General features: G+C 37.3%; 1 protein-coding gene across 1 annotated transcript in view; it reads right to left on the bottom strand.

Annotated features, from left to right (window-relative positions):
- LOC144345072 (uncharacterized) overlaps positions 1-4,348 on the bottom strand; it is a 205,802-nt gene extending 201,454 nt beyond the window's left edge. Inside the window, exons 1-3 of the mRNA XM_085500014.1 lie at positions 3,755-4,348; positions 2,734-2,856; positions 872-994 (exon numbers count right to left, since the gene is read on the bottom strand). Of these exons, the coding sequence (XP_085356140.1) occupies positions 872-994; positions 2,734-2,856; positions 3,755-4,235 (727 nt within the window). The 5' untranslated portion in view covers positions 4,236-4,348. The remainder of the gene's footprint in view (positions 1-871; positions 995-2,733; positions 2,857-3,754) is intronic.
- Positions 4,349-12,544: the final 8,196 nt, after the last annotated feature.

The raw sequence follows: 12,544 nt of genomic DNA, 5'->3' as shown, positions 1-12,544 counted from the left end.
TAAAAAGAGTATCCGTGGCTGAAAATAACATTTAATGAGTGTATTTCGTTGTTTTTTCAGCAAACAATGTATGTATGTTATTGAGTAATATGAAACTTGTTATAATAAATAAAATAAAATATTGCATACTTCAAATATAAGTGTTGTTATTTTGTGGGAGAGCTGGTGTGAGTGATTGTCATGGTTGATGTCTGTTCGATGTGATAAAATAAATAACACATGGTTATTCAGGCAATATCACGATTTGTTGTCTGCCCTCGGGCTGTTGGTCATGACAATAATATTGATGATGCCAGAGCCGAATGATATTACCCTCACAAGCATGTGTTATTTTTTAACAAAAAAAATAGCAATGTTTTTAAGATAAAGCAAAATCGAATAGAAAAACAAAATACGTACTGTGGTGTTTTTTTTTCAAATAAAGACAATGTATACACTCCAACATTAAAGCACTCATGTGATCGTATCGAAGATTGGCAGTGCCCCAAAAGCCTACTTTACCGACAACTTTATTATTATTCACATATTCTGCTTGTAGCATTAATAAAATGAAGTATAACGTGATAGACAGTATGGGTAAATAGGTACGTATAATGCTAGAGGGAATTCAAATCACCCAATATCGGCATATACTCCAACTACTCTTGTTCATATGCCCATTGTTCAGGCAATTCGTTTATTTCGTGTTAATTTAATGACAAAATAATTATTAAGTGCAAATCTAAGGTATATGATCACGTAAATAGTGCAGACAGATATTAATACTAAGTATTTATGCATCACATTGCTTTGCGAATTGTAAAACAAATACAGAAATTAATACAATCTGGAAATTCAGGCTGAGCAATATAATTTTTGTAAGTATACTCACCACATTCGTCTTCATCAATTCCATCCATGCATTCCCATACGCCATTGCACGTGAGATCCTTGTCAATACACACACCATGTTTACCTGCTGTTCGACATTTGAACTGCTTCTCACCACATGGAGCTAATGCGAAGAATATTCGTTTTTTATACACTTAGTTATTGTCATTCATTTCGACAATGCGGACGATCATTATGTGCGTAGCTGTTGTACAACAGTTTACTATATTTAATTTTTTTTTCTCCTTCTGATTGATGTTTTCATTTTCAGTTGAAGAGGAAATACGCTTTCCAACAAATAATTTCGTTGTTTGATGAGCATTCTAATATATGAACTACGCGTTGCAATGCACACGTGCTACGTGCAACATCACGAAACGAATCAGCTGTTCTTACTTTTCAATTGGTCTGAATTGAACGGATCTGAGTGTGATATAACAATCTAAACGGCTTATTCCAAAAACACATATGATTCAATGAATATGTCAAATGATTTCTGCGTGCAGTTAACATTATCATTTGGTCAAGGTTAGCTCATTACTGGCATGTAATTGAAATCCCTTCTCGCAAATTATCCGAATTGGTGCACTTCATTGCGACTGTAATTAGCTATCAAAATGCCCTTATTAATAATTATTATATACTGTCATTGAATGCCTACAGCCGATGAAAAAGCGGAATCTACGGAAATTGGAACGAACAGTCGATATATGTTGTCAGTAATTACATTCTAGCGAGATATACGATGACATATATTGTTTGTGGGCGATATACCACTGATATTCACCAGGGATTTGATTCGTTAATAACACTAAATAGCCGTATGATTAGATTACTTTGAACACGTCGATAAAATAAACTGATATTAACGGTGAGATTGTGTGTGCGTATAATCAACGGAAGCCGTGATGTCAAACCTTGCATTATACTCAACACAGATGCACATTGTTCTAGATGAGGTTATTCTCGTGAAGAACATCTCGGCAACCATCACGGTGAAAACAAAGGCAACAAACTCTAAGAAAACGGTACTTTGGGATGGTTGCTGAAACTCCTCTGAACAGTGTAACAAGATTACCCTTGCGTGTGTAACATATATACATTTTGGTTGTTCAGGATTACTTCAAAGTTGAATTTGTGTTGTTTTCTCGAAATTAGCTATTTTCACCGGCTCTTCGACCGGCGTCCCACAACAGTTCGCGCAGAGCCCATAGAAATACGTGCCCGAGAGACGGGGTTCTATCTATAAAATATGGTACACAAGCTGAACAAAACGCGTAAAAAGGGGTGTTATTTAGTTATTTAACGCGTATACGCGTGTACCGGATGATCTCATGAATTCATGTTATCTCAACTTGGAAACTGTATGATTTTAGTATGTATATAATTTTATAGGGTATTTATTTTAAGTTTCTGCACTTGAAAAGAAGTATAATTGCACAAAAATAATTATGTGTTTAGACGCCTTTTTGATAAGCTATACTTCAGAATGTGTACCAGGTCAGATTTGGAGTGCCCCCCCCCCCAGAGAATACGCGCTACAATGGTGCGCGTCTTAGCAAGGTGGGACGCCTTTGACGTAGCTCTGCTCCGGGGAGTGGGGGAATATATTAATGATGCCTATACCTTAATATATGATTTTGAAATGTTCTTATATGTCACGAGTAAAATACGAGTCAAGTTGCATTGTCTGCCAAAGCGATACGACTTGTACACTCATATAACTAAGATATTCTGGCAACTTATTGTAGTAACTTAAATCTATGACATGTAAACAGAAACCTATGTTTATATTCAAACGATTGCCACACACGGCACAACTAGACAGTATAGTATTGAGTGAGAAGAGAGTAGTTTACTTACGGTATGTACAGTTGAACTCGTCGCTGAGTTCAGCCAAACAATGAACAAAACCGTCACATACAAGATGGGGTTTAACACAACGTAGTCCGTCTCGACACTCAAAATCGCCGGGAAGACAAGGGGCTGAAACAAAAACAATCGGTCACAACCAAAAGACAAAACAAAAGACAAAACAAGACAAGTAATTCCATTACATAAATATATAACATTGTGGTACATATTATACATTTATGGATCCATATATGTTGACGTCACTTTAGTAGCAGCACCACATGTGTATTCTGTGATAATGAACCAGGAAATACACATATTTAATAGATTCCGTGGGCACACCATTCCACTAATCAACTAACGTGATTTCACAGAGTGGCCTATTGATTTTTTCAACAATAATTGACAACGCAAAAATTGATCGTCTTAAAAGTCTCAGCTGTTGTAGCCGACCTAGCTTTCGTATGGTTCAATGATTAGTAATGAAATCTGATATTAGCGTCTGAAATTGAAGATATGTTTTACTATTTGTACATCTAATGGGCCAGTGAAACACATCAATGACGCGCAAAAGATAAAATCATGGCCTCAAATAAGATAATATTTAACTAAAATGATAATATTCACCAAAATATTCAGAAAGGAGTGCCCACAAATCTTCATTTATGTATACACTCGTATTATACCAAATAATGTTAACATTGTATTAAGTAAAGCTTTATATTCAGACATGAATTCGTCTAAGACGCAACAGCGTAATTCTGACGATTACAAGGAAGACGCCACGTGACGTGTTGCATATGTTGCCATATCGCTATCGTTATGTCGAGTCCAATCAAATGCTCTTATCAGGCGTTTAACGTTATACGTGATCTATACACATGTTCGTCCAGAAAAGTGAATACAACATGGATACATGTGTACAGGGAATCAAACACTCATCCACTCTGACTGATTTGCAATAAATTAAGTAACGTCATTCCAGGAGTGACTGCATCTGCCAAGAACGAAATATACGCACGCTACTTACCTTCATATGACAATGTCCTATATATGGTTTCAGGGTGTGTTGGATCAGTTAAAGATAGCTGCCAATGTTCCTTGCTGTTCGTTATTTCTGACAATCTCAGTTTGTTTGTGTTGCATAAAGTGACAGCTGGGAACGGCAGACTCTTGGCCGTGCCAACTTCGATTCTCACCGCTACGTCATGGTTCAAGAACAGTTGTACCAATGTGTCCAGTTGGTACACAAAAAACGAGAACGTTATTGTCAATATGGCAGACCATATGAATTTACCGTACGTCGATTTGGCCCCGATGATTCTTGGAATCCCATGACAGCTAGTGCTGTGTCCAAACTCCCTGGCGATCACTCGTAGACGTTCCCGTCCTACGCGTTTCCGTTTTTTCTTCTCTTTAGCTCGCCTTCCTACTTCATACTCCACTGCTTGATTCGCTACCCTTGGTAGATATTCCGATCGATTCGAAATATTCTCTGATTTTGACGTCATTGAATGACAGTAAGTACTGACACCGATGGATCTGTACTGGTTCCTGTGAAATGTCTGAAATTGTAAAAAAAAAGCTTGTTTAGAGCAGAGTTTACAAATATGCTTGTTTCGACTCTAAATAACTAACACTTATTACGAGCCACTTACCGCCACACTCTATTACTCAATAGATGAGATTGGATAATGTGACATCATTTGCATAATAATCAAATGATACATCTTAAACAGCACCTTATAAGGGTACATGCTGATTAAAGGCGTCCGTCAATAAAGACGGCACTCATATAATTAGAAAATTATAGCTTATTACAAGTGACAATATTGATAAAGTGTCCAATTACTCAATTGTGTTGCCATATATATATTGGGACAAATCAACTATTGTCAGCAGAATAGTTTTTTCTAGAGATGTGTAGTTAGTCAGCATACATTTCTAAACTTTTCTTTTACCATAATATAAAATCAATTTACTTCGCGTTGAACCTACAATATTAACAGTGGAATATCTTTCGTCACGGTAATATACAAAACAATATTGCAGAGTAATTTGAATTCAGGCAATAAAAAGAAATTTATGATGATTAAATTTGTCATTAGTTCCGGAAATATTGACTGTAGCTTTCGGCTTCTGCTTGGCGCACTATGTTCACAAAGTTAAATAAAATAATAATTAATTGTAAAGACAGAGCAGAAAATGCGAGTCATAAATCACGTAGGTCTATTTGTATTGAACATTAGACCTGATTGGTCGTTGCTCCCATTGAATGGCCAGCCTCAAGTTCACTGCCAATATGTATTTCATGCAGACTTGTCTCTCACACGTTCACTGTACACATTGCATTGTTAGAAGAATTAATTAAGTAAATAAATAAATAAATAAATACAACCATGTCAGGTAAATTGGACACAATTGTCGTAATCCCTGTAATTAGCTTGACAATACAGTATATTGTCAAATCAGAAAAAAACATAATACAAATGTACTGACGAGTTTCAAAACGGTATCAAACTAACCTTTTTTAAAAACCAACTATTGCTTCTGGACCAATCAACACGTTCTATTGCGGAATTGCAGCATGTTCACTTTTAATGTCTTTTTGTTTGTTCTCATAAATTGTCCAGGGAGTTTTATATAACATACACATTATATTATATGAATTTTACGCGCTTTTATTTCGCAATAAAGAAAAAATACAAAGCAGATCAAAATCCATCCTAAAAAATTGTACATGACAAACCCTGAATGGTATACGGTGGTGAGACAAAAATAAATTAATTTACTTGTATTAAACCAACCAATTTACGATAATGATATTGTTCTTTTCCTTTATATAGGACTATTTCCAACTCTATTTTTCTATTTTCACTGACTAGTGAATTAAACGCATTTGCAGAAGAGACTGTAACATTTCGACTACAGCTATAATATACTTTTTGAACAATAAAATGAGATAGTTCATATTCAGATTGTCATCATTTAAAATACCTAAAATTATGTTTACTTTATTACACTGTATTGTTGAAAAATATTACACCCTGCCTGCAATGCACTCCATAGTTTATGAACACGGTGACAGTTAGCTAAAAGATGTTCAATTGTTTCATTATACAATTGGAAGAGTTAACACAAAAAAGAATTTACAAGGTAATTACAAGGAATTAACAGGTTGAATTCGGAACTGAAAATCTCACATGGCTGAAGCTATAGTTGTCTGAAAAAGAAGTGTAAATATCACATTACTCATTTCAGAAGATACACCATACAGTTCTTGAAATCGTCTGACAATGCTTGGAGTCTCAACAATATCTCTGCATAGCAATTTATATTGTTTTACTTGTAATTTAATTAATATCTTTAAAAATTTATTATTCCAAAGTAACTGGCTATCAATTTGCTGTACAGTTTCAGGATTTATATGGGTAATTTTAGACCAATCTTGTAAAATATCATAATAGAAGAGTGGGACCTTGACCTTGTTTTTAGTCTCAATGTTACTGGACACTGGAGATCAATGTTGTCACACGCAACGTAATATTACCGTAATTGGTATAGTACAGGTGTGATGGTTCAAATACCAAAATGACAACAGTAACAGAAAGACTTCCCTGGCGGCGATGATAAAATACGAACACGGAGCCAACAGATGAGATTTCAACTGGTACTGGCATTATTATACTCTGCAAACATCAAGTACAATAACGCGGTAAAACTCCACTACTCCAATAACTAGATACTTAAACTCCAATAGAATTCAACGAGATCTCCGATCTGATCTCAGTGCTGAACAACTCCCTATATATACCCACACTGTTTATAAATAGACCATTACATCAGCATACATAATGAGTCTGGAATTTACTATAAATTTCTAGAATGTTCCATTACCTTCTATTGCCTCCTACAGTGTTCTATTACCTATTCAACCAGTTTCTAAACAAAATCTAGAATATTCCACCCAGACACAGTACGGTTCTAGAACATTCCCAGTGACACGGAAGTGGTACATAAGTCGTATACGACAAATGTATTCTTTTTAACTTTGTCTCTCCCATTCCAAATAAACTTTAATATAATCTGTTTTATCTCTTTAATAACTAGTTTTGGTGTATGAATCATTGTTGCTATACAGAGAAACTGCGAAAGGCCGAATGTTTTCAAAATGTTAATCTTACCAATAATTGAGAGTGGTCTTTTTCAGACCACAGATTATATTTATTTTTGAAATTTTCTTCAAAGAAGTTTTTTTCGTCATAATGCCCAGTATTTTTCATACCATTGGACTAGTTTAAAACAAATTCAGGCTTTTTCTTTGGCTTGTGCCCATAGCCCAGCAACAATGTGTCTGTTTTATCTTGGTTTAACCTCAAACCTGAAAAACATTTAAAATTATTAGTTATTAGAAACAATACTTTATCGATGTTGATAAAACATGTAATGTCATCTGCATGCATTGCCAGTTTAATACATTTGTGAAAAAAATGAAAACCTTCAATAGACTTGTTGTTTCTAATTGCAATTGCTAACAATTCAATAGCTACAATGAATAGATAAGGAGATAGGGGGTCTCCTTGTCGAACTCCTCTACCCACGTCAAAATAACCAGTTGAGATACCATGGTTCATGGCACAAGCAGTAACATCTTTATAAAACATTTTCACCCAATTTATAAATGATTCACCAAACTTGAAACTCTTTAAGGCTTCAATAATAAACGTATGGTCGACCGAATCGAATGGCTTGTGAAAATCTAGAGACACTAGAACAACTGACATATCATTCTGTTTAGAGTACAACATAAGATCAAGAATTGTTTGTATAGCGTCCCCAATATAGCGGCCTTTTACAAATACACATTAGTCTCGATGACTTATAAAAGACAATACATTAAGCATACGCTTTGAAATAGCTTTGGATGCGATTTTAACATTTACATTAAATAAAGATATTGACCGATAATTTGAAATTTATGTTTTATCTTTACCTTTTTTTGCAATTAATGTGATGACACCCTGTCTTTGTGACACCCCCAATAGACCTTTATGATATGAATAATTAATACTATTAAGCAAATACCTTTCTATTACTGGCCAAAATGTCTTATAAAAATCAGCAGAGAGACCATCGTTCCCTGGTGTGTTATTGTTAGGCAATGACTGGAGTGCTGAATAACATTCTGACATTGTTAATTCTCCCTTACACTTTTGTTTGCCTCCGCATCAAAACGGGGAATGTTATCACCTTTCAAAAACAGCTCGTCATTACTACTATAGAGATCAATTGGTTTAATAGCACAGTTTAGAATACATTTCTTTATATCGGTCACTAATTTATTACCATCAACATTCAAACGCCTCACTGTTGACCGTGTTTTATTTGTTCTTTCTAAACTCCAAAAATACCTACTTCCCCCCATCTCCGTAGTTACACCTGAACCTGATTATTAGTTAACCCACGGGTTTCTTTTTCCAACATATTTTCCAACTGTAATCTCAAATCAGTGTAAAGTGCCATATCATTCTCATTCTCATCATCTGAATTTGATTCCAAATCTTTGATCTTTTTCGTTTGTTTTGGGCTTTACTTCTTGTAAATCTCCAAATCTTATATTTCATGAACTCCCATGTCACAATGGCGTCCCCATCTATGAGTTCATGTTCCAAAATGTTAATATTCTGATTCATTTGGTTAACAAAGTCCTGATCGAGACACAAACTATTATTCAACTTTGAGTATGATGTGTTTATCCATAGAGACGTTACTTAAATATAAGTACAGACTGATCAGAGGCAATTGAGGGCATAATATCAACCGATCTTATATTATCCTGTAGGAAGTCTGAGATAAACCAAAAATCAACTGGACAATTGGGTGCATAAATATTACAATGAATTACGTTAATACCCTGAATTGTAACATTCATACAAATTCGCCTACCATTGTTATCTCTAAATGAACCATGATATCCAAAAATCTTTTGATCATAATACCCCCCCCTAACATGACTGGTTACATGAAATTAAACTATATTACCCTTCCAATCATTTGCCTTATTTCTGCTCAATCTCTTGTGTACTGTACAATTCCTGTAGCATGATAACATCACTCCCATTTTGTTTTAACCAAGTGAATTTTTTTTCCCTTTCAAATAATTCATAATGCCCCATACGTTCAAAGACAGGAGCTTAAAAGAAAAACTATCCATTGATTAAATTACACCACCGTACCCAGACAAACCAAAACTGAAGACCTGTGCAACCAACACAAAAGGCATGGTGAAAAAGCATGCATGTCCAAAGTACAAAAAAAAGAAAAATACATAAATAAAAAATACTGTATATCACTTAGTTTCAAAGAGAAAAATGAATAAATTGCAGTCAGTGTGTAGCTGTTCCATGCACTTATTATTACATGTAATCACCATGGTGGCCTGTCACCACCTCTCAGATGTGTCAACTTTCGTTTCATCATTCTAAAATGGTTACATTACTGGTACTCATACTAGTAAAACAGATACTTTCCGCGAGAAATACAATATGAATATAACATAATATGAAAGTTCACTGGGAACAAGTAACAGTCAATATGTAACTAACCCATACTCGTACATGTGATCACCATGGTGGCCTCTCTCCAAATCTCAGACGTGTTAGCTTGCCTTCGACACTAAGAATTACTGTGCAAAGAGGAAAGCACAATTGTTGGGCTCGAGTTCGTCGTTCAAGCTTTTTTACGGGTACACGCAATGGTCGGGTTGAAAAATTACGTTAGCTTTTAAAAGAAAGATGTGATTTTTATTCATGTTTGATTTGTTAGTCCTCTCTGTTACACTGACCATGATATTTAAAAGTTTACACAGACACCAAATTGAATCCTCATTACAATATGTTTCTCTGTTCTCAAAATTGCTAATGTTCAATATCCAAAGTATCCCAAAGTAGTATATTACGTAACATGTTTTAGTACGCCATCTTAGACATTTGTACGAGTTGTGGATGACGAGTATTCTCAGTTGGTTAGCCGCATGCCTATGGTTCACACCAACTAATTTACGGTTGTTTACTGTTAATTTTTTTGATAATTTCTCAAGATGGCGATTCTTTCGGTATATTTAAGCCATTTTTTGGTGTGGCGTGGCTTGGCGTGGCGCGGGATAGCCTAGTGTGGAGAGGCGTGGCATAGCCTAGCGTGACGTGATGTGGCTAAGCCTAGTGTGGCGGGGCTTATCGTAGTGTGGCGAGGCATAGCGTGGCGAGGCGTGGTGTGGCTTAGCTTAGCCTAGTGTGGTGAGGCGTTGCGTAGTGTAGTGTGGCGAGGCTTAGTGTGGCGTGGCGTGGCATAGTGCAGTATGGCATGGCATAAATTAGTGTAGTGTGTCATAAATTAGTGTAGCGTGGCGTGGCTTAGCGTAGTGTGGCGTGATGTGGCTTAGCTTAGCCTAGTGTGGTGAGGCGTTGCGTAGTGTTAGTGTGGCGAGGCGCAGTGTGGCGTGGCGTGGCATAGTGTAGTGTGACGTGGCGTGACGTGGCGTGGCGTAAATTAGTGTAGTGTGGCGTGGCTTAGCGTAGTGCAGCGAGGCTTGGTTTAGCGTAGTGTGGCGAGGCATGGCTTAGCGTAGTGTGGCGTGGCTTGGCGCAGTGTGGCGTGGCGAGGCGTGGCTTAGCTTAGCTTAGTGTGGCTTAGCGTAGTTTTGCGAGGCGTGGCGCAGCGTAGTGTGTCGTAAATTAGTGTAGTGTGGCGTGGCTTAGCGTAGTGTGGCGTGGCATGGTGTGGCTTAACTTAGCCTAGTGTGGCGAGGCGTTGCGTAGTGTAGTGTGGCGAGGCATAGTGTAGAGTGGCGTGGCATAGTGTAGTGTGGCGTGGCGTGGCGTGGCGTAAATTAGTGTAGTGTGGCGAGGCTTAGCGTAGTGCAGCGAGGCTTGGCTTAGTATAGTGTTGCGAGGCATGGCTTAGCGTAGTGTGGCGTGGTGTGGCGAGGCGTGGTTTAGCGTTGTGTGGTAAGGTGTGGCTTAGCGTGGCGAGGGTAGTGTGGAGTGGCTTAGCGTAGTTTTGCGAGGTGTGGCGCAGTGTAGTGTGTCGTACATTGGTGTAGTGTGGCGTGGATTAGCGTAGTGTGGCGTGGCGTGGTGTGGCTTAGCTTAGCCTAGTGTGTGAGGCGTTGCGTAGTGTAGTGTGGCGAGGCGAGGCGTAGTGTGGCGTGGCGTAGTGTAGTGTGACGTGGCATAACGTAGTGTGGCGTGGCTTAGCATAGTGTGGCGAGGCGTGGCGTAAATTAATTTGGTGTGGCGTGGCTTAGCGTTGTGTGATAAGGCGTGGCTTAGCGTAGCATTGTGAGGGTAGTGTCGTGTGGCTTAGCGTAGTGTGGCGAGGCGTGGCGTAAATTAATTTGGTGTGGCGTGGCTTAGCGTTGTGTGATAATAATAATAATAATAATAATAATAATAATAATAATAATAATAATAATAATAATAATAATAATAATAATAATAATAATAACTTTATTGCCTCCGTGTAAAAAGATTTACATAGGATAAGTACAGCAAAAAAGAGTTTTAAAATAATAACAAGATGAATGTAAGAATTGAACAAAAAACAATACAAAAGGACTTAACTAGTATTTAAATGTTGAATAAATCTTTTTGTTGTGTAAATATAATTGACAAGTTCTATAATTATGTCAGGATCTTTGCTTAAGAGTATATATGTGAACTGTATATTTTTATTGTTGGATGAAAGTAGTGTCATAATTTTTTGAATGAAATTTTTTCTGTGTGTGTTATATTTTGGGCAATTCAATAGAAAATGTTCTTCATCTTCATTTGAATTTGTGTCACAGTTATTGCATATTCTTTTATTTATAGGTTTCTTAGGAAATGAATATCTGCCTTCCTCTATTGCCAAGTTATGGTTACTAATTCTAAATTTTGTCAACATTTTCCTTTTATGAGCGTCAAGTTCATTCAAATATAGCTCAAAGATGTATTCTGTTTTAAATTTAGCAGTTTGCTATTTTCTTTGGAAATCATTTCTTTCCAGAAACTGGTATATTTATTTTCAAGGGAAGTTTTTAAAATTTGATTAATTTAATTTTTTTGTTTGATAGTGAATGTTTTTTTCTTTTATGAAGTTTAGTGAATTGTCTTTCAATATTGTATGTATTGCATTTAGCCATTTGTATTGTATAGCATTGTGTTGTGTTTGTTCTAGGTTTGCCTGTTTTGTAAGATTATCATCTGGGAGATCCTTTATATGCAACCAGTAATTAATAGCTTGAACTTTTGCACTGAGAAGTAGTGGATAAGGCGTGGCTTAGAGTAGCGTGGCGAGGGTAGTGTCGTGTGGCTTAGTGTAGTGTGGCGTGGCGTAGTGTAGTCTGGCGTAAATTAGTGTAGTGTGGCGTGGCTTAGCGTAGTGTGGCGTGGCATAGTGTAGTGTGGCGTAAATTAGTGTAGTGTGGCGTGGCTTAGCGTAGTGTGGCGTGGTGTGGCTTAGCCTAGTATGATGAGGCGTGGCTTAGCGTAGTGTGGCGTGGCTTAGCGTAGTGTGGCGTGGCTTAGCGTAGTGTGGCGTAAATTAGTGTAGTGTGGCGTGGCTTAGCGTAGTGTGGCGTGGTGTGGCTTAGCCTAGTATGGTGAGGCGTGGCTTAGCGTAGTGAGGCGTGGCTTAGCGTAGTGTGGCGTGGCTTAGCGTAGTGTGGCGTGGCTTAGCGTAGTGTGGCGAGGCGTGATTAGCGTAACGTGGTGAGGAGTAGTGTGGTGCGGCTTAGCATAGTGTGGCGATGCTAGTGTGACGAGGCATGGCTTAGCTTAGT

Source organism: Saccoglossus kowalevskii, chromosome 6 (genome assembly GCF_978046115.1).
Source record: "Saccoglossus kowalevskii chromosome 6, keSacKowa6.1, whole genome shotgun sequence".
In the NCBI taxonomy this organism is placed as follows: domain Eukaryota; kingdom Metazoa; phylum Hemichordata; class Enteropneusta; family Harrimaniidae; genus Saccoglossus; species Saccoglossus kowalevskii.
This window is presented reverse-complemented; position numbering and strand designations above follow the sequence as displayed.